This window comes from Tursiops truncatus, chromosome 4 (genome assembly GCF_011762595.2).
Source record: "Tursiops truncatus isolate mTurTru1 chromosome 4, mTurTru1.mat.Y, whole genome shotgun sequence".
Classification (NCBI taxonomy): Eukaryota; Metazoa; Chordata; class Mammalia; order Artiodactyla; family Delphinidae; genus Tursiops; species Tursiops truncatus.
Genome location: NC_047037.1, coordinates 140,910,184 through 140,934,979, shown reverse-complemented (window position 1 = coordinate 140,934,979; position 24,796 = coordinate 140,910,184). Strand labels below are relative to the sequence as shown.

Sequence of the window (24,796 nt, the reverse complement as noted above, 5' to 3'; positions counted from 1 at the left end):
GAGTTGCTGGAGACCAGGGAACACAGAACCGTCCAGGGAAGCAACAGCCTCGGCACTGCCTCTGCCACCGGCCGGGAGCCCGAGACGACAGCTGTCCAGCAGTCGGCCCCTCCTCCCCCCGACCCGGGGAGCAGAGGAGGCAGGACTACAAAGGTCAGTGGAGTCACAGTCCTGGACCTGCGTCCCGGCCAAAGAGGAGAAAGTGACGGAGGGGTAGTCGGGCTGTAAATGAACTACCTTTGGCCCTGGACGATTTCCTTGTCCCTTCTATGATAAAGGCTCAGCAGCCATTCAAGCCAGCTGACGGTCTGCAGGCAAAATGACGTCATTCCAGTGAGGGTAAGAAAACGACTCTGCTTTTCCCCAGGTTACAACTGGCTACTACGTAGGACTGTCTCCTTTAATCTTCTTTTCCCCAAGTCGAGTTAAATGCCTGCTTAATAACTTCCTGCCCACCCATCACTCACACAGGAACTCAGTGTTCTAAGAATAATGGAGAAACACCACCACTGCCAGACTTAGGATCAAAGGCTAATGACCGTAGGAGCAATCTGGGGCACATTTTTAGACTGGATATATTCGGAGGGAAAGTTCACACAAGACAGAATAGATATGTAATTAAGCTTTAGAATTCTGGGACAGTCAACGAATATAACCGAAAGTATACCACCTCTGAAATTATAAATCCCAAAACCATTTTAAAGCTATTAATTTCAGAAAAGAGAAACTAAAAACCAAAGCAGCAAAGTACCTTGCTTCTCAACAATCCATTTTCTCCATTTATCTTACTGCTCTCCCCCAAACTCCCCTTCCCCCCAACCGGCTCACCAGTTCCTTACAGAGATTACAGGCAGGAAATGACATCGGGTGCTGTTAATGATTTCTTACCTTAACTATGCTGATAGGCTTTCGAGATAAGTGAAAACTTGCATACAGCAAAAATGTCAAAATAAAAATGAAGGCTCTGTACCTGAAACACAAAACAGTGGCAGGGATGACATAAAATAAGATAAGATGCCGTACGATCCAGCAACCCCACTCCTGGGCGTACACCCAGACAAAACCGTAATTCGAAAAGATACATGCACCTTCTGTTTGTTCGTAGCAGCACTAGTTACAATAGCCAAGACGTGGAGACAGCCTCAACGCCCATCGACAGGTGAATGGATAAACGAGATGTGGTGCGTATATGCAATGGAGTATTACCCATCCGTAAGACAGAATGTAACAATGCCGTTTGCAGCAACATGGATGGGCCTAGAGATGATCATACGAAGTGAAGTGAGTCAGAAGGCGAAAGACAAATACCATATGCTATCACTTATGTGTGGAATCTAAAATATGACACAAGTGAACCTATCTGCAAAACAGAAACAGACTCACAGACATAGAGAACAGACTTGTGGTTGCCGAGGGGGAGGGAAGCGGACGGGAGGGCTGGACTGGGAGTTTGGGATCAGTAGATGCAAACTACTACATAGAGAATGGATTGACAACAAGGTCCTCCTGTAGAGCACAGGCAACTATAGTCAATATCCTGGGATAATCCATGATGGAAAAGAATATGAAAACGAACATATACATGTATAACGAACACATACATGTATCACTTTGCCGTACCGCAGAAATTAAACACAACCTTGTAAACCAACCATACTTCAATTTAAAAAAAAGGTGCATTAAGAATCCATTGCAACGGGATTCTTAAATTTCCTTATGCTGTATTTTTTTTACTTAGTCCTACATCAAAGATCAATCCTGTTTATAACACCCCTACAATATTTTAAAAATGTGCCACTTTTACTTTGTTAATTGAAACTATTTAAACCATCATGAGAAAAACTAACCAAAGAGAAACCTGGGACACAGATGTACACATGGGTTTACAAAGCAGACAAAAAGGAATGATGATTTAGTGCGTAACGGAATCAACTGCAAGCGACTTATAAGCCCGCTACCCTGGGCATTTAAGATCATATTTATTTTTTACTTTTTAGAAGGACACAGCAAGGCGGAAATATAACTATTTCACCGGCCTCAGTGAGAACAACTCAGTGACGCTGACAAGCTATGAATAAGGCCAACGGCATAAAAACTAGTGGCCCAAAGCCCTGCTGCTGCGCTTGGTTTATGAGAAAAGCAGTTCGAGAGGAAGTGCTGAGGTGTATGGAGACTACAGACAAGAAGATACTTTAGCAAGAAGTCTAAATGTGGTTCTAAATGTTTGAACCACCCTATAGAAAAGCGGCCCTTCGGGGAAGACAACGGGTCAGGAGGATAAAGTCGTTGGGGCCCCTACCCCTGAAGAACCCGTCCTGTTCTGGTCTGCAAAGGCCAATCACCTTCCAACTGCGTGCGGGCTTAAACCCGTAATGACCCAAGGCGGAGGCAGGGGCGACAGAACAGACAGGGGCCGCAGGGGGGGCCACGGCCCCCGGGGAGGCGGCTCATTCAAGGCCCTCGATGAGGAGAGGGCCTTCCTCCTGTCTCCCACCCACGTTTCCAATGTTGTGATTTACTTCTCAAGGGTAGCTTTCTGGACTAACACGAAGACTCCTGAGGGCGTCTGGCTCCCTGGCCACCAGAAAAGGCAGGAGTCAAATAAATATTGCCAGCGTTTTAACAAAAGGTCATATTTCAGGTGGGAAAAAAGGGCTTGGTAGTACCGTGGGACTCAAACCGTCAACCTCCGGAACACCTGCGCTTAGCGAGGGCACAGCACGCCCACTTCATCAAGGAAACACTGACTCATGGTTTTCCTGGGACTTTTCTCTTCCAGCCCCTGCCAGTGAGCAGGTAGGAAAAAAGTGAAACTAAAACCCAGTGAGTGTGTCGTCTATCGCAAAGAACACAGACTATGCAAGTACAGTGGACCTGTGACAAAAGTCTAGGCTTTTGTCCTTGTGTTTCTGAAAGTCATCGTTTTGGTAGGGGGTGGAGGTCTCTCAACTCCTTGCTGGAAGCTCTCCGCATCCCACCCCCTGCTCCTCTGCACCAGCTTATGAAGGTTCTAGGCCACTGGAACTTTCAACACCCGAATTTCCAGCCCATAGGTAGACCCATTGGTTGCTTGATGCCCACTTGCTAGGGCTAGTGTGGACTGTGGGGGACCCCGATCGGCCCCCATCTGGGTACAGAGCTCCCTTTTCCCATCTCCACAAGGAGTAAGAAAATACTCAGTCTGAGTTACCTCCAGCCCCTCCCAAATCAGAGTCTGAGAGGATTTGGAGCCCTCAAGGATGCTACACACAACCAGCTTACAGGTGTGCCATTGGCCAGGAGACTCTGAATTTCATCATCACCCAGCTCACAAGGATTTGGAAAGAGCAGGTCTACTTAAATGGGCCTTGGGGGGCTTCCCTGGTGGCGCAGTGGTTAAGAATCCACCTGCCAATGCAGTGACACGGGTTCGAGCCCTGGTCCGGGAAGATCCCACACATCGCGGAGCAACTGAGCCCGTGCACCACAACTACTGAGCCTGTGCTCTAGAGCCCGTGAGCCACAACTACTGAGCCCGCAAGCCACAACTGAGCCGTCGTGCCACAACTACTGAAGCCCGCGTGCCTAGAGCCCGTGCTCCACAACAAGAGAAGCCACTGCAATGAGAAGCCCGCGCACCACAACGAAGAGTAGCCCCCGCTTGCCGCCAACTAGAGAAAGCCCGTGCACAGCAACAAAGACCCAAAGCAGCCAAAAATCAAATAAATAAATTTAAAAGGAAAATGGGCCTCAGGTTCATGGTCTCCACTCTCTACCCAGAACATTCCACTTATAAATATTCTAGTTTTATTAAGTGCATTTAATATATTTATTAAATAGAATAAATAAACCCCGAAATAACGAGCTCGTCCATATGCCTCGATCAGGTCTGAAGACCCCTGGGGCCCTAACACACCTGCATTCGTTCCTAGGCTGTCAAGCTGTCCAGGTTATTGGAACCCAGCAGCCATTCCCGGGCCCTCGCCTTCTTGTCTAGCGGGCGGTCTTGCATGGGATGCTCACCTGCCCAGAGCCTGCAGGGGTGGAAGTGGTTCCCATGACCGCCCCGTGCTGGGGGATGCCACACGCTGGAGCACAACCATGAAAGCCCCGAGAACACCGAGGGCTACAGAGTGGAGAACCTGCCTCCAGACATTTTCAGTTCAGTTTTGGGTGGAGGTGAAACACCTTGATGAATCAGGTCCTTTGGGAAGAGTACTGGCCTGCCAGTTAGCAGGGTTCTCGGAGGGAACCTGCTCTGCAGAATCAGGGCAAAGGGTCAACCTACCCTGCAAACCGGGAGTTTCCTAGACACACACAGAATGTATGTCGCCTAAAGAGGAACCCGATCTTTCATTTTGCCAGGATCAGGCCAACTCTACTCCCTCTGTTTTCAACTCCTTCCTCTCTCCTTCCTCATCTTATTACATAGCATTTGAGGAGAGGGGAAGATCCAGCAGCTAGAGGCTGAGCTTTCCACTTCTGGAAGGCCTAAACACAGCCCCACTGGTCACTTTTAAACCACTGTGGGGCTGGTGCCTTCCTAGCGGCCATGGCAATACCCCCGTCCGGGCGAGCGAGCAGACTTTTTACTTCTGCAGGGTTATCCTGGGTTATGGGGATTAAACAATCCTCCAGAAGCCCTTTCTCATTTTGTAATTCTATCCTCGTCCACCCTCTTCCTTTATCACTTGTGAAGCAAGGACTTTGGATAATATTTGTTTCCTATTATCCATCTTGCAGTGGGTTGAATACTGTCCCCCCAAAAATTGATGTCCACCATAAATTTTAGAATTTGGCCTCATTTGGAAATCGGGTCTTGCAGAGGTAATTAGTTACGTTGAGGTCATACTTAACTCATGTACGACCTAAAATCCACTAAGGTCCTAAATCCAGCTCCGTGTCCTTATAAAAGGCCAGGGGGAGACACAGAGACAGACAGGGAGGAAGGCCACGTGGTGATGCAGGTAGAGCTGGACAAGGAAAACTAGGACCGCCAGCAGCCGCCAGAAACGGGAAGAGGCAAGGAAGCGTGCTTCCCTTGAGCCTTCCATGGGAGTATGGCCCTACCGACACCTTGATCTCAGACATCTGCCTTCCAGAACCACGAGAAAATTAATTTCTGTTCTTTTTTTTTTTTTTTTTTTTGCGGTACGCAGCCTCTCACTGTTGTGGCCTCTCCCGTTGCGGAGCACAGGCTCCGGACGCGCAGGCTCAGCGGCCATGGCTCACGGGCCCAGCGGCTCCGCGGCATGTGGGATCTTCCCGGACCGGGGCACGAACCCGCGTCCCCTGCATCGGCAGGCGGACTCCCCACCACTGCGCCACCAGGGAAGCCCCAATTTCTGTTCTTTTAAGCCACCCAGTTTGTGGACTTGTTATAGCGGCGCCAGGATGCGAATATAATCCGATGCTTCATTTCTGCTTTGTGTTACATTTAGGCTTATGAATATTAAGCAAATACAATTAAAAATGAATTATTTAAACCTTTACTTCATCAGTGTTCCACTTACCTTCTGTAACAATAGATAGCATTCTCTGTATGCACCAATACTACAAGAATAGTGTTTGGGTTAACCCCAAGTTTCTAGCAAAAAAAGCCTATCTCAGCGAGGCACCTTCAAAGCTTCCTCAGCGATGTTCTAGAATGCTGCAGGCATTCCCAGACAATTCAGAGACTCGAGGGAGAATATTCTTTCCTTACCTGAGTGTTATTTATCTCGGTCATATGCAAATAAGTAAAAAGTTCTTTAGACGAGTCACTGAACAGTATCGTTTGGCACAGAAATTAGTAAGCAGACATCCCTCATTTGGGAACAAGGAAACGAGGCCTACCGTGTCTCTCCAGAGCACCCTCAAGGAGGGCCACCACGTCAGTGACGTTATCACTGACCGCCTGGTTTAGGGGCTTTCTGCGTGGTCGCCCCTCAGAGGAGCTACAGTTTTTCCCTCTAGTAGTCAATAAGGAGTTTGTGGGTACGTACTTTGAGGTTATCTAGATATCCTGTTCCTCCAACCTTCCCCCCGTCGTGTGTGTCCATCGATGATCCTTGCCTAAGCCAAGCAGCCCTGATGGTTTCAGGGGGCGACGCTCCAGCGTGGACGCTCCTGCCCTACTTAGCGGCTGGCGTTGTACCGCAGGAAGGAGCTTTCCTTCCTCCCATTTATGCGTTATTTAGTTAGAGCAGAATGGACTCACTGGATGCTTGTTTTATTCAATGGGCTATAATCCATTACTGGTATCGTTTATTTCAAATCTCATCCCAGACTGGGCCAGTGAGCGCCCCTTCATTTTTAAGCACTTCCTTATTTCTTGGCACAAGATATTCCAGGCTCATCTCACTTTCTCTGCCCAGTGCTGACCCAGCCTCCAAGGATGCCTGACTGGCTCCTTCGGTGGAAAACGTTACAGAGAAACTGAGATGCAGCTCCGGGTGTGCTCACTGCTGCCGGGTGTTACTGTTCCCAGGGCCCCTCAGCGGGCAGAGAGAGGGCATTTTACATACACACACACACGACACCCCCCCATACATACACACCACACACACACACCTACTACATACACACACACCACACACACACACATTTCTCCCCCTACTTCCTCTCCAGTTCTTCTTGATATCTTTAATTCCAACCCAACACCACATGGTTCATTCTGTCCCTCCTCCCCCGCCACCAATATTCGTAACTCCTTTACCATCAGCGAGAAGCTGTCTCTCTTCTGTGTTATTCCTGACAAAGATGCATAATCTGAACCTAACCATGAAGAAATGCCAGACACACACACAACAAGGGACGGTCCATAAGATAAGTGGCTTGTATCCTTCCTAAATGGCAAGCTCATGAAAGACAAAGGACAGCCAAGAAACAGCTCCAAATTAAAGTCGACTAAACCCACAGGACAACCAAATGCAAAGTGGGGCCCCAGGCGAGATCCTGGCCCAGGGAAAAGAAATCTGTAAAAGACATTATTGGACATTTGATATAATTTTGAGTGTGGACTGTGGATTAGATAAGAGCATTATAACTGTTAAGCTTGCTTGTTTTGATCTTTGTGTGCAGTTATATGAAAATGTCTTGTTCACAGGAAGTACATACTGAAGTATTTAGAAATAAAAGGGCATAATGTCTTTAACTTGCTTTCAAATGGTTCAGGAAAAAATGTGTGTGTGTGTATACGTACATCTACACACACACACACACACACACACACACACACACACACACACACACACACACACACACACACACACACACACAGAGATGAGAGAAAGTAGGGGGAGAAGCAAATGAGGACAAATGTTAAGAATTTGTCTGCCAGTTGAACCTGGCCCCCCACGGCTGGACCAGAGGCGATTCACCATTTCCTCTGCCCTAGGTTCACTCAACTCAAGACGGAAAGTCCCAGAAGAGAGAGGCCCGTAGCCCACCTTAGGTCCTCTCCTGCCTCCTGCTGGACCTGGGCTATGGGGGAAGGTCACAGGGCTGCCATAACGGGATGGAAAATCCTGAGACTCACCTACCTATCACACCTGCACACAAAGGAGGGAAGTCTATTCCCCAAAGGAAATCAAAGTGCTGTGAGGAAGAGGCAACGCATGCTGGGTAGAAAAACAGAAAAAATGTCCTTCGCAGGAATGTTAGAAGAAAAGCTAATTCTCTTCTTTTACAGCTAAGGAAGCTGAGATCTAGAAAGGTTAAATAACCTTTCAAGGTCAAAGAGCAAGTTGGAGGTAGAGATGGAATAGAAATGAAGACAAATACGCTATCTTCTTGCAACTCACAGTGTGGTCTATGGACGCAAAGCACCGCATCACCTGGGAAATGAAGACTCAGTCACCACCCAGATCTACTGCGTCAGAATCTGCATTTTAACATGTTTCAGGTGATTCCCAGGCACACTAAGTGTGAGAAGCACCTTTCTATCTCTGTAGGTCTCAGCCTTAAAAAAAAAAAAAACAGAATTTGTGATTATAAGAGTTCTACAGGAGCTCCTGGTAACATGCTTATTTTCTTCTGTGAGTTTGAAATTGTATCAAAATAAAGTTTCAAAACAAGGGAAAGATAAACACCCGCTAACTAAAAGGGAACCACTTGTGGCTAGATTAGCAGTAGACGGGAGACGAGTGGACAAGCGAACTGCTGTGGCAAGAGCCAGATGTCTGAAGTCACACCTGAGATCCTGTGGGCGCTCCACCCACCAGCCTGGGCCTGAGACGCTGCAAAAGGCGCGGAGGCCAAGAGTGCGCCAGTGAGACGGAGCTGAAGGGATTCAGAACACGCGGCTGCAGCATCAGCGTTATTTTGAGCAGAAGACGCGTGAGTCCTGAAATCGCTTATCTGCCTAAAAGCAGAGCCTCTGAGAAAGAACTCAGCTGTCATACATCCTCCCCGGGGAGCAGCCAGGAGAGACTGAGTCTTAATGCCAGAAACGGGACGTGTCCACGTCACACCTAAACAGACACTGGCACAACGGTATCCTAGCTCTCAGCTAGTCTCCTAAGGGCACATCTACCTTTCCAAAAAGTTACCTGTTCTCCCAAAAGCACCCTTCTCTTGCCCCTCTTCCCCTATTAAGATGGCATGCAATCCCCAAATTCTAAGGCCCCCTGGAGTCACGTTTTTCTGTGAACTCCCACACATACGTGGTTAAATCTGTCTTTTCTCTTGTGAATCTGTTTTTCTGTCCGTTTAATTCACATGCCCCCAATCATTCAACCTAAGAGGGGAGAGGAACAATTCTTCCTTCCCAACAGAGGTCAGCAGGGGAGAAAACCCACTGAGAGTGTGGGTTAGAGACTAGACAGCCCCGCTCTGCACTCCGCCCTCACCATCCGCCTGCTCCAGGGAGTGTGGGACTCGCGAATCTCCTGGGAGAGAGCTTCTCAGAGCACACCAGGTGCTCTCAGAACACAAAGTGATCTGCGTGTAACTTGTTCAGGTTTCATTTTCTCTCTGAAAGTCCTGACCCAGCGAGGCCACTCACTAAGCTCAGAGTTAATACACTTATTTCACCCACAGCCCTTTTATTACCCTGCCAGTAGTCAGTGGTCATTTTTCTGTGGGTGGGGGCCAGGATTATCTTCAGTGGACCAGAAACCACTGAAAACCTCGAAGGTTTTCAGTCTGTCTGTCACTGTCAGAACCAAAGATGGACAGCTCAGCCGTGTTCCTGGTCACCGCTTCCACCACCAATAAACCATTCAACAGTTCTGGGGAGGCTGGTCATCCACGTGCGTTTTATCATGAAACTGGGGGCAGGGGGCACTGGCTGCACGGACGCACCGTGCCCAAGGACTTACCACTGATCCCTGGAGAACGAGACGATGAAGCGAATGCCGGGGGGAAGTGGGGCCATTTACGTCTCACTGACCGTGGAGCTTCGGTCACGAAATAAGATGCTTCATAAATAGGTTCTTAATCCTGGGAAGCATGCAGGGGTGTCCTGTGGGGTCTCACCTCCCCTCTTCCTTCCAGCAGAAGCTCGGCTCTCTATAAAGAGAAGGAGGGGTGGAAAAGTCAAGTGTTCTGACAATGGCACCGTCGGAGGCCCTGGCAGAAGTAACCGCACGTGGTGTGGCCACCCAGCCCACAGCAGAGCTGGATTTCCCTGCAACAGGGCGCTCCCACCATGAGAGCCACCAGGTAGGGCTAGAGCATCCGTCCTCGGGTGGGGTGGGGGGCAGCTTGTTCAAAGGTCACTGAAATGAACTTCACATGATGTGTAAGAAAGAACCACTGATTACAGAAGAGCTGACACCTATCCTTCTCAAACTCTTCCAAAATACAGCAGAGGGAGGAACATTCCCAAACTCATTCTACGAGGCCACCATCATCCTGATACCAAAACCAGACAAAGATGTCACAAAGAAAGAAAACTACAGGCCAATATCACTGATGAACACAGATGCAAAAATCCTCAACAAAATACTAGCAAACAGAATCCAACAGCACAGTAAAAGGATCATACACCATGATTAAGTGGGGTTTATCCCAGGAATGCAAGGATTCTTCAATGTTACGCAAATCAATCAACGTGATACACTGTATTAACAAACTGAAGGAGAAAAACCATATGATCATCTCAATAGATGCAGAGAAAGCTTTTGACAAATTCAACACCCATTTATGATTAAAAACCCTGCAGACAGTAGGCATAGAGGGAAGTTTCCTCAACATAATAAAGGGCATATATGACAAACCCACAGCCAACATCGTCCTCAATGGTGAAAAACTGAAACCATTTCCACTAAGATCAGGAACAAGACAAGGTTGTCCACTCTCACCACTATTATTCAACATAGTTTTGGAAGTTTTAGCCACAGCAATCAGAGAAGAAAAAGAAATAAAAGGAATCCAAATTGGAAAAGAAGAAGTAAAGCTGTCACTGTTTGCAGATGACATGATACTATACATACAGAATCCTAAAGATGCCAGCAGAAAACTACTAGAGCTAATCAATGAATTTGGTAAAGTAGCAGGATACAAAATTAATGCACAGAAATCTCTGGCATTTTTATACACTAATGATGAAAAATCTGAGAGTGAAATTAAGAAAACACTCCCACTTACCATTGCAACAAAAAGAATAAAATATCTAGGAATAAACCTACCTAAGGAGATAAAAGACCTGTATGCAGAAAATTATAAGACACTGATGAAAGAAATTAAAGATGATACAAATAAATGGAGAGATATACCCTGTTCTTGGATTGGAAGAATCAACATTGTGAAAATGACTCTACTACCCAGAATCTGTACTCTACTACAGATTCAATGCAATCCCTATCAAACTACCACTGGTACTTTTCACAGAACTAGAACAAAAAATTTCACAATTTGTATGGCAACACAAAAGACCCGGAATAGCCAAAGCAATCTTGAGAACGAAAAACGGAGCTGGAGGAATCAGTCTCCCTGACTTCAGACTATACTACAAAGCTACAGAAATCAAGACAGTATGGTACTGGCACAAAAACAGAAAGATAGATGAATGGAACAGGATAGAAAGCCCAGAGATAAACCCATGCACATATGGTCACCTTATCTTTGATAAAGGAGGGAAGAATATACAGTGGAGAAAAGACAGCCTCTTCAATAAGCGGTGCTGGGAAACTGGACAGGTACATGTAAAAGTATGAAATTAGAACACTCCCTATCATCACACACAAAAATAAACTCAAAATGGATTAAAGACCTAAATGTAAGGCCAGACACTATCAAACCCTTAGAGGAAAACATAGGCAGAATGCTCTATGACATAAATCACAGCAAGATCCTTTTTGACCCACCTCCTAGAGTAATGGAAATAAAACCAAAAATAAACAAGTGGGACATAATGAAACTTCAAAGCTTTTGCACAGCAAAGGAAACCATAAACAAGACTAAAAGACGACCCTCAGAATGGGAGAAAATATTTGCAAATGAAGCAACTGACAAAGGATTAATCTCCAAAATTTATAAGCAGCTCATGCAGCTCAATAACAAAAAAATAAACAACCCAATCCAAAAATGGGCAGAAGACTTAAACAGACATTTCTCCAAAGAAGATATACAGATTGCCAACAAACACATGAAAGAATGCTCAACATCATTTATCATTAGAGAAATGCAAATCAAAACTACAATGAGATATCATCTCACACTGGTCAGAATGGTCATCCTCAAAAAATCTAGAAACAATAAATGCTGGAGAGGGTGTGGAGAAAAGGGAACATTCTTGCAGTACTGGTGGGAATGTGGATTGGTACAGCCACTATGGAGAACAATATGGAGGTTCCTTAAAAAACTAAAAATAGAGCTACCATATGACCCAGCAATCCCACTACTGGGCATATACCCTGAGAAAACCATCATTCAAAAAGAGTCATGTACCAAAATGTTCATTGCAGCTCTATTTACAATAGCCAGGACATGGAAGCAAACTAAGTGTCCATCAACAAATGAATGGATAAAGAAGATGTGGCACATATATACAATGGAGTATTAGTCAACCATAAAAAGAAACGAAATTGAGTTATTTGCAGTGAGGTGGATGGACCTATAGTCTGTCATACACAGTGAAGTAAGTCAGAAAGAGAAAAACAAATACCGTATGCTAACACATATACATGGAATCTAAGGGAAAAAAAAAAAAAGGTCATGAAGTACCTAGGGGTAAGACGGGAATAAAGACACAGACCTACTAGAGAATGGACTCGAGCATATGGTGAGGGGGAAGGGTAAGCTGTGACAAAGTGAGAGAGTGGCATGGACATATATACACTACCAAACGTAAAATAGATAGCTAGTGGGAAGCAGCTGCATAGCACAGGGAGATCAGCTCGGTGCTTTGTGACCGCCTGGAGGGGTGGGATAGGGAGGGTGTGAGGGAGGGAGACGCAAGAGGGAGGAGATATGGGGACATATGTATATGTATAACTGATTCACTTTGTTATAAAGCAGAAACTAACACACCATTGTAAAGCAATTATACTCCAATAAAGATGTTAAAAAAATAATAAACAGATGGACAGTGGGGAAAAAAAAAAAGAAAGAACCACTGAATTCGTCTTTATCTGGAAGCCCTCCTGAGATCAACCTGTTCACTCCCAATCACAGTACTCTGCAGAGCTAACATTCATATTCACAGGAGACCCATATGTGCCCAGTGGTCGCACCAGGTGCTCCGTCACCAGGGTGCCAGGGAACTGGCCGTGCTCCATTCCCCCAAGCTGTGTCCCGGGCTACGTCTGAGCCAGTAACAGAGAGGAACATAGGCCTGGACAAGGTGGCAGGTCATGAAGCCCATCATCTGACTGTGGCTTTGCAATGGAGTCTAAATGCACGAATGCCGTGGGAGTGAACTTCAGCTCGTCTGTGCCACCTCGTTTCTCACACCTGTGGTCACCTCAGAGGCCTTGGAAAACGGCCCCATTCTGTAGTCAGGGCTGAAGGCAGAGCCAGACGGGAAGGAAGGCGCAGGGAGGCCTGGTCTCCTGCCCCAAGGCCAACCTCACGACTCGTGCCAGTCTTCAGTTTTTCTCCTGTGTTCGGTGACAAGGAACCTTTGGGACCCATGCATTAAATCACACAGCACGCAGTGCATGCGGAAGCTTATCGAAAAGTCACAGGTTATATAACGGTGTCCAAGAAAGCGACTTTGGACTAAACATTCATCTGGAGCTAAAGCTGAAATGTATTCAGTGTCTTTAAACAACTTCCTTGAGAGAACAGATAAGTAATAGCAAGTACTTCCGACTTAGAAGACCTCAACTCTTCCTCAGCGCCTGTGTCTTCCCGATTAAAAGAGTTTTCCCGTGTTCATTCCCGCTCTCCCTCCAGAGTGAGTTTTCAAAATGCACCTTGCCAAGCTCTCTCACCCTCCCCACTCCCATCTCCTCTCAGTGAGGCGCTGAGGCCCCTCTGCTCCAGCCAGGGGACCTACAGCTTTGCTCTGGACAGCCAGCCCGGCCACTCGGCCTGCACCCACACCCCACCGGGGCCCTAACTATGTCACAGCCGCAGCTCTTCATCCCACCAGAGTGCCACCTGCCCCGACAGCTGACCCTGGGCTGGGTAATCCCGGGCACGCCACCGGCTTTCTGCTCCCTCACCTTCCCCAGCTAGAAAATAGGGATGATGGTACCTACTTAGGGTTGTTATAAAGATGCAATGAGTGATCTATGGACAGCCCTCAGCACAGAGCCCGGTGGGGAGGAGATGCTCCGTAAACAGCAGCTGGTGTCGTCTCAGTAGAAATCAGGGAGGAAGGCCCAGCGCTGCAGGCAGCCACCTGGTCCCCATCCCCTGGTCTGAACCCAGCACAGAGCGAGCGGTCAGGAGATGCGCTGAACCAAGCTCCACAAGTGCTTCGCAATGTTTTTGCTCAAATCTCTATATTTAAAAAAACCATTTTACTAAAATTCTGCTCAGAATGAGTGGACTCCTGTTTGGACCTAAATATACTTTGAGAAACAATCTTTGAGTGACTCCTTTAGAGTAAAGGATTTGGGCTAAGTTTTATAGCACCTGGAAATGGATGGTCAGAGTCAACTTTCCTCCTCTGTCCAGATGCTGCTTCTCTAGGTACCTACAGCTCATCTGGAAATATTCTATTGCCATCTATTACATCGACTAATCAATGAACCTCAATTCAATTCTGGTAAAACCTGTAGGATGTTAAAAAAAAAAAGAAATCCAGAAGACACTGGAAAAGTCAGGAGGAAAAAAAAAATCTTGATTTCCGTTTAAAACCATGGTTCTTACCCCTCTGTAAAATGGGTGAACTCAAGCGCTATAAGTTTTCACTGTAAGTGCAATTAAGATGTGTAAACATAGAGATTTTACACGTAGGACATTAAGAGCTCTATTTAATGAGGCCCCTTCCTCCAAAGCCTGGACGGTGCCCACTGAAAATCATTCCAGCGACAGCCAGTCAAGACCGCCAAGGTCACCAGTGACAAATTCCGTGCTCTCCTGTGAGCCCCACTGCCTTGTCGAGGAAGAGGCCCGGAGGCTGATCTGGGTTGGCTGGACGCTGTGGGGCAAATTCAGGTTGGTCCAGTTTCCCTCAGTGCCCTCCTCCCTCCAACCTGCTTCCTCTGGGCAGGTCTCCTCCAAAGAGAGGGCGGCAGAACTGGAGCAGATCACTTGGTTTAAGCCCCGTTTTTGGCACATAATCCAAGCACATAAAAAAGAAAACTACTTTAAAAAAAAACGGCTCTTAATAGGCACCCTTGGAACTCACCACTCCAGTAGGGAAAAGTGTCAGAATACCCAGTTTCATTCTACTGTTAAAGATAGCAACTTCAGAAACACCCCATTAGAGCATCTGTCTTACAATCTAAAATATACATTTTTATACCCATGTTCCGGAAGTGCCCAACCTACTCTATAAACTACATAACTATAAAATGGGATGACCTGAGGGCAATACACATTCTGGAGCCCAACCCTCAGCACACTACCTGGGGAACAGTTCGTACTCGCTGGAGACGAAAATGAGTCTCAAAAGCAATGATGCGCGTAACACTGAAAGGGTCTTCCCACAACTGAAGCACTGTGGTCAGTAATCAAAGCAGCCCCAGGCGCATGTTAAAGAATCTACTTAAAGGCAAGGTTTTTCAAAGTAGGTCTTATTTTAAGGGAAATGCAGGAGGCGGGGGGGGGGGAATGCATGTTCCCCAAACAAGTTTTCAGACATTTTTCTTTTAGGAGAGAGAGAGAGAGAGAGAGAGAAACACAACTTCCTTTTCAGAGAAAACACTTTGTATGGTCTGTGCTTTAAAGGCTGTAAGCAATATTAAAAATTAATGACAATAGCCAGTATTTCTTTCCTGGGCTTAAATACAAAAAGGAATCCTCTACCTGTACCACTTTCTCCCACCAACAAACAGAACCTCAAGGTGGCAGGTACAACACAGAACATGCAAATGCCGTTCCAAAACCACATGGTGAGACACTGGAGGTCTAGAGCCCTGGGTTCTCAAGGTTGACCTTAAAAGACATTAAAGAAGGAGTCATGGGGGGAGGGGGAGATCTAATCTAGTTACCAACTCGAACATCCTCACACAATTCAGATTCAAGGGCAGGTGGGCACTTTCCAGACAGAAAGCTCAGGGAGAATAAAGGGAAGGCGGGCTTTGGAATTCCACCCGGAGAAATCCAAACCTGGCGGTGTGCAGAGGGGCCTTCCAGGATCCTGGTCGCAGTCCTAGGTCGCCAGGTCCCCAGGATCAGCAGCGTGGCTGCAGAGGCTGGGAGGGCCGGCGGCTGGGGGGTGTTGGAAAAAAGAGCCTGACGGTTGGGGCCCCGAAGCCGGGTGACTTTCCGGGGCTTTGAGTCCAGTCAAATCCCTCCAGGAGGCTCACCGGCTCCGGGAACCAGCTGCTCAGACGAACAAGCCGAAGGCCCAGGGAGCCGGCGCTCCGAGCCTCCCGCCGGCTTTGGCGTCGGCTCCTCCCCCGCGGCCCGTCCCGGAGGAGGACTGGCGGGCACACCCACGTCCCGCCGCGCCGCCCACCCCGCGCGGGGCTCCCCTCTCGAGCCCCGGGCTGGGCTGTCACCGCGGTCGCCCGGCCGGGGAAAAGGCCCGGAGGACGGCTGGGCTCGCCCCCGCCCGGGGCTCCGCTGGGCGGCTGCTGGCCGGGCACCGGCTCCCCCGGGGTCCGCTCGCCGGGTCCGGGGGCGCCCGGCCGCTCCTCCAGCCCCGCCCCCGCCCGCTGCAAGGGCCGCCCCGGGCCCGGGGCCCGCTGGACGCCTCCGCCCCGGACGAGCACAAAGACGCGCGCCCGGCGCAGGGACCCCCGGCCTCCCCGCCCGTCGCCCGCGCTGGCAGGTGTCGCTCGGCCGCGGCGCCCGAGTCCCGCGGCCCGGCCGGCGCGGGCGGTGGGGAGGGGGTCCCCGCGCCGCCCGCTCCCCACCGGCCCCCTCCCGGTCCCCGCGTCTCACCTGCGCCCCCAGGCCGGCGCCCCGCTGCCCGGCCCGGGCGCCGCCGGCGCTTCCTGCTCGCGACTTCCTGGGGCGGCGCGCGGAGGCCCCGGCGGCCCTTTCACTTTCCTGAGGCAGCGGGGCGCCCGGCCGGGCGGTGGCGGCGGCGGCGGCGGCGGCTCGGCCCCTCCCCCTCATCCCCTCGCCGGTCCTCCCGCGGCCCCGGAGCGCACCCGGAGGCCCAGCCAGCCCCGGGGAGGCCGGGCGGGGACGCCGCCACGAGGAGACCCCGGGCCACCGCCGCTCAGGACTCCTCCCCGCGGTCCCCGCTCCTTGCACCTGCCTGCGGGCGCCCGGGCTTGAGTTCGAAACTGACCAAAGAAGAGCTCCCCAAGGACCCTTTGTCCTCAAGGTAAGTCCTCCCGGACAGCAGCGGAGCCGGGCTTCCCGAGAAAGGACCGGCACTAAAGGGGGCCAGCCTTGGTCTCCTGGACATTATTCTTATTACCTCCTCTCAGGGGTCAGACTCATGAGACTAGCCTCGTATTAAGTGAAAATGGGGCCCACGATCGGCTGTGGTGAACCATCTTTGATCACACCTGTGTGTGTGTGTGTGTGTGTGTGTGTGTGACACGCCCCTCACGTGGCTGTGCTGGAGAACCGCACTGGGTCTCAGTCTCCTGAACCAGACGGACCCTCCCCGGTACCATAACAGGCTTCCCACCTCACCCAGGAACAGTGTTCGCGAATCCCACGCTCACTTCTTGCCAAAAAGTGACCGGGCACCGCCCCGCACAAGCCTGATTATTTTCCTGGGGTACCTGCAAAGCACCCGCGGTAGACACATGGCATCTAAATCCAGCCCAGGTGCCCAGCTCCTAGGAAAGCACCTCCCTGGAAGGGCCCAGTGAGGCAGAAAGCATGTTTTGCAGAAGAAATTGCAGGAAGAAGTCTCCCCCTTGTTAAAACAATGCTTAAAGTTAAAACCAATCCAAGCAGGAATAAAGACGCTGACGTAGAGAATGGACTTGACACAGGGAGGGGCAAGGGTAAGCTGGGACGAAGTGAGAGAGTGGCATGGATATATACACTACCAAATGTAAAATAGATAGCTAGTGGGAAGCAGCTGCATCACACAGGGAGATCAGCTCGGTGCTTTGTGACCACCTAGAGGGGTGGGAGAGGGAGGGTGGGAGGGAGACGCAAGAGGGAGGGGATATGGGGACATATATATACATATAGCTGATTCACTTTGTTATACAGCAGGAACTAACACCATTGTAAAGCAATTATACTCCAATAAAGATGTTAATAAATAAATAAAACCAATCCAAGGCCTGGCAGTAACTGCCCAAAGACGTCAGAAGGAGAGTGCGCACAGCCTCCTGGCAGGTACCCACCTCCTGCCAGGCCTGCGCTTGGGGACACCCTGCTATCCTTTCCCGTTGGCTAAGTTGGGTGTCGAATGCATCGCTTCTGTAGGCCTTTGAGAAGCGTTCTCAGTGCAGGAAGGAGACTGGCCAGCCTCACTGTAGCCTTGAGGTTCAGCCGCAGGATGGCTGCCGGCCCCTCATCCTGCAAGGGAGGTGGCCCGCGCCTCCTGATTCCTCCCTCCCCCTGGCGAGGTCTCTTTCCGCAGACCTCCTCTCTCACAGTCCTCCTCCCTCCCTTCCCTAACTCTCCTTTCATGGTGATGCAAGCCTGCCCACCCTGGCACACCTCTCTCTCCAGCCACCCCAGGCTCTGCTCCGGGCTCCTCCTCTCTCCCTGAGCGTCAGCCTCCCTGCCTGCAAGCTCTCCCCTCCCGAATCCACTCCTCCAGCCCTTCACATTGCCCTCCTAAAGCAGACGGGACCCTGGCGTTCCTGATGAGAACCCTTCGAGATCCCCCTCCGGATCAGGAAAGAGCCTCCGTCCTTAGTAGCTGGAAAACAAGACCCTAACCCACTCTCGACTTCACGACCAAAGCTCAGGACCGCTCTTCTAGTTTCCAGGACTTTCTCACACGTTAAGTGGCTATTTCTGCCTTAGCCCTCCAGACCCCGGCTCTTCCTAGTGAGCTCAGACTTCGAGACCCAGGGCAGGTGTTTGTCTGTTCCTTTCCCAGGGCACTGTAGCTACCTCTTGCTCCTGACTTAGCACACCCAACTGGTACTGGTTATTTCTAAATCTGTCTCCTGGCCCCTAGCCTGGGACTGGAGGGGTTCTCGGGGCCTTGCCCTACTCAGAAGGTCGCATCCACGTTTGCCAAGTGCATGAACAGGTGCGGAAGGACTCAGCACGGGGATGCTCCACGTTTCCACACCATTTCTCACCTAGAAAACGATGATGTTTGTACGGCACACCGGGGAAAACCAGACGGACCTGAGGTGGTCTACATAACACTTGCCGAAAATATTCATCTGTGAATTTTACAAAGATTAAAGTATTAATCTTTTAGAAAATATTAGTTTCTATATTAATCTTTCGTATGATTGTAAGAAACACCTAAAAATGAATTAAGGAAGTTAGTAAATTTGTATGAAATCTCCAAATAAAACGGTTCACATTTTGAAACGAAAACGTGTGATTGCTTTGATGGTCGTATCAGGTGTTATGCTTGAAATGACTGCATACAAGCTCAGGACGGAGCACAGCTGGGATGTCACTCTGGACACTCTTTCTTGGCGCAGGTAGATGATAACTTTAAAGTCTTTTTTACAATCACACAAATTTCACAAAAGTTGAAATTATTTTTAAGAATCTGACACTCTTCCTTTTCTTTCTAGGTGTAATGTTGACATTTCTTGTGCGAATCAATAAATGAATTTCCAACCCAGTTGAACTTTTCATATCCAGCTTTTCGAACTCATGACACAGCGTGGGGACCGGTGGAGGTGTGCCCTCAGGCTGCCGCTGCCACAGCCCATGGCCAGGGTTCCAGAGAGATGAGTCCAGGGTGCCCAGACCTGGGGCTGCCCGCTCAGCACACCTGCCTGGCCGGGCCTCTGCTTTAACTCGAGACTTCCACGCTTGCTTTGAATTTATTTTGATTTTTATTTCAGAACAAGAGGAACAGACCAAATGAGAGGCACATTCACTCTTATCCGACAGATGTGTCTTGGGTGCCTACCAGGGCCAGAGCGTGCCAGGCGCTGAGGCCTCAGTCAACTGGGGCCTTGCCTTTGCAGAATCCACAGAGCAAGAGGCTTGCGGCAAGAGTGGAAGGGACTTGGGTTCATATCCTGGGGCGGCCATAACTAAAGACCTCAGACTGGGGGGCTTAAGACAATGGACGTTTATGGTCTCACAGGTCTGGAGGCCACAGGTCTAGATCAAGATGCTGGCGGGGCTGTGCTCCTTCTGAAGCCTCCAGGGGAGAATGGGTTTCGTGCCCTTCTCTCAGCTTGCGGCATCGCTGGCAATCCTGGGTGTTTCTTAGCTTGTAGGTGCATCGCTCTAATAGGCCTCTGTCGTCACCTGGCCTGTCTGTGTTCACATCATCTCTCCGTGTGTCTGTGTCTCTGTGTCCCCCTCCTCTTGTAAGGACACCAGTCATGTTGGATTTAGGCTGTACCCTACTCTGGGAGGACTTCAACGGAACTGACTGTATCCGCAATGATCCTATTCCCAAGTAAGGTCACGTTCAGAGCTTCAGGGAGGGACATGAGTTTGTGGGGCGGGGCAGGGCGGGGCCGGAGGGGGACATTATTTAACCCACTACGAGGCTAAATAAGTCTGAGCAGGTGGTGGAGAAGGCACTCCCAGGCCAGAGGCAGCAGGAAGTGGGCACCCGAGGCCTGAAGAGGCCAGGGAAGTGGGCCATTACTGGAACCCAGGGCGCTGAGGCTATAGAGGGACCCCCTGGACCAGGGCGGCACTTTGGTAGAGAAGCGGCAGCGGGGAAGAAGCAGGGAGTCCGCAGCCCCACTTCCCCTCCTGCCCTCCAACTGCCCTGATCTAGGAGGGGGGCGGAGGCCGGGGGAGCCCCCCTGACACAGTGCAGCCCAGGACAGATGTGGTCCTTCCCCACCAAGAGCTCCCAGCTAGTGGAGAGGTCAGACGACAGGTCACCAGCGATCATCACAGCACTGTGTCACACAGTGCAGTAGGGGACATGGGGTGCAAAAGAGGGTCACCTGACCCAGACTTGATGGTCACAGGAGGTGACATCTCAGCAGCATACAAGGAGTTGGCCAAGCGCTCGGGGAAGAGAAGGGACATGGTCTGTGCAGAGGGGGCACAGCGTGGACACGAGCCCGCAGGCTGGTATGGGGAGCGGGGACGGAGCAGGGAAAGGGAGGGGGGAGGCTGAGGACCCTGGCAGCAATCCAGCCCGAGGATGGTTGTCTGGGAGCACAGACTTAAGGAAGGCCCAAGAGGTGAGAGGAAGCAGAAGACGGAGCTGGGATGACACCCAGCTGTCTGGCTTGGGCAGCGAGCTGGATGGCGGCATCTTCGTGGAGCGAGGCGACAGACGAAGGACAGGCAGACTTGAGGGGCAGGGTGCGGGCAAGGAATTAATTTATACTTGTTGAGCGTTTGGTTCCCGTGGGCTGTTAACTGGGGTTGGATGTGTGAGTCTGGAGTCTCTGGAAGAATCCTAGGTGGGTGAGAGAGGCCTGGTACAGACAGCAGGGGAGGAGAAAGCTTGCCCGGGGCCCAGAGACTAGGGCTGAGCCCCCAGGGGTGCCAGTATCCAAGGGCCAGGCAGGGAGGAGGGCCTGGAAGCTGTGGATGGAGCAGAGGGAAAAGCCAGAGAGTGTGATGTCCAGGAAGCCGCAGCAAGGCAGTGTTTGCTGATGGGGAGGGAGCGGGCGTGGAGCTGGAGGCTGCAAGGAAGTCATTGTCTACTGGCCTCACCCTGGAGGTCGTGAAGCTTCCTGGGTGGGGGGTGGCAGAGGCCTGGGTGGGGGTGAGGAAGGAGAGCAGAAAACCATTTCAGGAAGGTTGGCTGCGCTGGGGAGAAGTGAAGGGCCCAAAGCTGGAGAAGGACTCGGGGAGGAAGGACATTTCTTAAACGCAAGGACATTTTCTTTCTTTCTTTCTTTCTTTCTCTCTTTCTCTCTCTCTTTCTCTCTTTCTTTCTTTCTCTCTTTCTGTGCCGGGTCTTAGTTGCGGCGTGCATGGGGGATCTAGTTCTCCCTCCAGGGATCGAACCCGGGCCCCCTGCATTGGGAGTGTGGAGTCTTACCCACTGGACCACCAGGGAAGTGCATGGACATTTTCAAGCGTAGATGGAAGTCGAGAGAACCTTAGAACGAAGCTCCAGGTACCCACTGCCTGGCTTCATCAATGCGCCACCGATTTTGTTTCCTCTGTCTTGACCCACTTCCTCTCCCAGGATATTTTGCAGAAAATCCCAGACGTTCTATTTCACCTGTAAAGTTTCAGTGTGTATCTCTAAAAGATACAGTTTTCAACATAATCACTCTACCGTCATCAGGGCTCCCCAAGCAAGAATAATTCCATAATAGCATCAAATCCCCAGCCCGTGTTCTCACTCCCCTGAGTGCCCTATAGATGGTCTCACTCTGTCAGTGTATGTTCGGATGGGGACCCAGACAGTCCACACATGTATTGTCTGATGTGTCTCCTAGATCTCTCCATCTGGAGATCCCCCTGCCTCTTTGTCCTAAGCAGTTTCTTGCTGTTGTCACGGGGGCCAGGCCGTTCTTCCTGCAGAGTCTCCTACGCTTTGCACTGTGCTGACCCCATCGTTGTGATGGGGTCGAACATATTCTTTATGTACTTCCTGTACTACCTGAAATTGGCAAGGAGCTCCCGAGGCTTGATCAGATTCCAGACGATTCAAGCCAGTGAGGCACCTGGTATCTGGTCATCTTCTGCCGTACTTAGACGTTCCTTGCCTAAGTTCATTAATTCATTAGAAGTAGAATTCGTAGTTGTGAAATGGACATCATAATTTCATTGTTTCCTTTTTATTTGCTAGCCTACTTCTATAAAGAGAAACTTCCCCTCATCAGTTAGTTAACTCTGAAGCGCGGCTCATATGGGAGAGGCAGGATACACGTGGAATTCCTTTATTTGCCACTTGTCAAAGTAATGAGTTGACTTTCTACTATTCTTCAAAAGTTAGCCGTGAGTTTTCCTTTGTTCTGCTTTTTTATTCTCCGCACGAGTGGCCTGAGCCACAGTTGCTGTATTTGCATCCATTCCAGTTACTCTCCTTGTTGAATCGCATTGGCCAGTGAGTCCTTCTGACGTGACCCGGGTACCTTTGATAGTGTCCTTGCTTTCTAGGGTGACAAGATGTCCTCACAAGCTCATCCCATGCACCTCCTGCCCCAGACCTGGAAATTAGCCCCTTCTCACGGGAGGCCCAGGTCCCAGAGCAGCCAGAAGGGAGGGTGGGTGTCCACACGTCCAGGAAAGGGAGCTGCGTGCTTGAATGACACATGTCCCTCCAGAGGCGGAAAGACGAGGAATCCAGAACATGTGAGGAGGAATGAGCCTCGGGTTGGAGAAGAGACGATGGAAAAAGGGGAGAGAGCCGTCACTTTGCCGGTGGGCTGGTACGAGGGGAGGGTTCCTCCCTCTGTCCCCTTTGTCGCAGAAGGGAGTCAGTTGTGAAAGTGAAGAAGGAGGTGTTTTGGGGAAATGGAGAGGGTTCCGGGGAACTATTGGGAACCCTGGGGAGGGGACAGCAGGTGTGGCCTGGAGACAAGACAGAGGGTCATGAGACAATGAACTTCTCTCAGCGCCCATCTGAGAGGTGGTGGAAGCGTGTCCGTGAGCCCCAGCGGCGCTGAGAGAGGACAGACAGGTGGACAGCTCCACTTGGAAGGGTTGGCTTTCGCGGCCCCCAACTCGCAGGGAAGACTCACTCCTGTTCCCTGGTCTTAAGAAAGAGGTAACTCTGACACCTGCTGGAGGGTTGGGTCATCCATGGTAGAGAGGCACTAGGAATGCAAACCTACTACGCGCAAACAAGCTCTGTGCTAGTGCTGGGCATTGCAAGGAGAAATAAGACTGGAGAAAAGGACCTTCTGCCCAGAAGCTCTGTCTCTGCAGGAAAACCACGAGGCGTGTGCATCCAGGGTGGAGCAGACATTGCCTGGGGAGGGCGGAAGCGGGCCGATGGCTCCCTGTAGGGAGCTTTGAGGATACTGGGCTTCAGAGCTCGTGAAAATGCCTCCAGCTTAGAAAGCAGAAAAGCATGAAATATTATTAGAGAGAGAAGGAAACGGAACGCGTTTCCTGACCGTGAAGGCGTTTCATTTTATCTCCACTGATCAAAAAGCAAGAATTTTAGCAGTATGGGGCGCTCAACCGGTGAGCCGGGGAGATTTTTGGTTCCATTGCTAATGTTGTTGGTAAAGAACCGAATGAAGAGCCTCGCACTAGAAGCACATCTTGTATTCCAGGGAGACAAGAGTCCACACACCAAGGAGCCGTAGCCTGACCAAGGATGGAGGAGCAGGTCTGCTGGGTCCCCAGGGGCCCAGAGAGGAGACGGCCAGGCCTCCGGCTGCCTCGGGCTGCAGATCTCTTGATTCGACCCTAGTTGACTCACGTATTCTGTGAGTCACCCCTTCTGTCCCGACCCAAGGCTCTCCTCCTGGATGGGAAAAGCCCAGGCAGCAGCCTTAACAGCACTTAGAACTATCCTCGGGGATGTCAGAGAGCTAGATCTCGTCTGCAGAGCAAGAGGTCTAAGCTGGACAGTACAGTCGCGGTGCACTCATCGTCTTTGGAAACGTGGAGAAAAGGCTAAGAGTGGGAAGCAGTTGCCTCTGGGCTGTGAGAAGAGGCACAAAAAGGACAAAGCCGTGTATTTTCAAACAATAAAAATAAACGTTAATGTTAAAAAAAAAAAAGATAGAACGACGTGCTTAGCCTAGGCAGCGGCTTGTTAGCGGTAGGATTTTAGACCCCGTGATACCCGAGGTGGGACGCATTTGGGGGAGAGGAGCTTTGTGAGTCCGATGATAACACCTAACACTTGAGGCATCTGCCATTTGCGAGGGCGGTCCTTGGCGAACTGCTCGTGGAAGACAGGTGGGCAAAGGTCCCTGCTTCCAGGGCCCTGGCAGTTTTTCCAGTTGAGCGCTTTCTTGCTTTTCTTCTGTATTGGGGTGAGGGGAGTGGTCGCTGGAGGGCGCCCGAGAGCCTTGACTCCAGCGGGGCTGCTGGAGAGGCTTGCACCGGATGCAGGGACTGTTGCTGCCATCGGCCAAGTGTTCCTGGCAGCGGAGCTCCCCTCTGGAGCTCACGTGTTGCCCGAGCCCATGCGCTGTAAATTCCTCCTAGTTTTAAGCCTCTAAGGTCATAGCAGGTCGGGGAAAGGGAAATAGGAAACCGGTCCATCAACTAGGGAGTCACCCCTCAGCTGAGCTAGTGCAGATAAATAGGATAACCAAGTTGGAATATTTTTATACGGTCTTCAGCAAGGCTCAGTACTTTT

At 50.3% G+C, this 24,796-nt stretch overlaps 1 protein-coding gene across 26 annotated transcripts in view; it reads right to left on the bottom strand.

The window, feature by feature from the left end:
* The window catches only part of SLC37A1 (solute carrier family 37 member 1), a 78,518-nt gene that overhangs the window by 49,736 nt on the left and 3,986 nt on the right, over positions 1-24,796 (bottom strand). For 12 of the 26 annotated variants that reach the window (XR_012331629.1, XR_004526460.2, XR_012331630.1 and 9 more), the window contains exons 1-3: positions 15,631-15,794; positions 9,282-9,471; positions 889-970 (exon numbers count right to left, since the gene is read on the bottom strand). Coding sequence is in view for 18 of the 26 variants with exons in the window: in XM_033856125.2 (XP_033712016.1) it covers positions 889-970; positions 9,282-9,337 (138 nt within the window). In the remaining 8 variants the exon portion in view is untranslated. Of the gene's footprint in view, positions 1-888; positions 971-9,281; positions 9,472-15,630; positions 15,798-15,830; positions 15,850-16,410; positions 16,547-24,796 lie in introns of those variants that run through there. The other 14 variants (XM_033856123.2, XM_073804534.1, XM_073804531.1 and 11 more) reach the window with 8 other exon arrangements.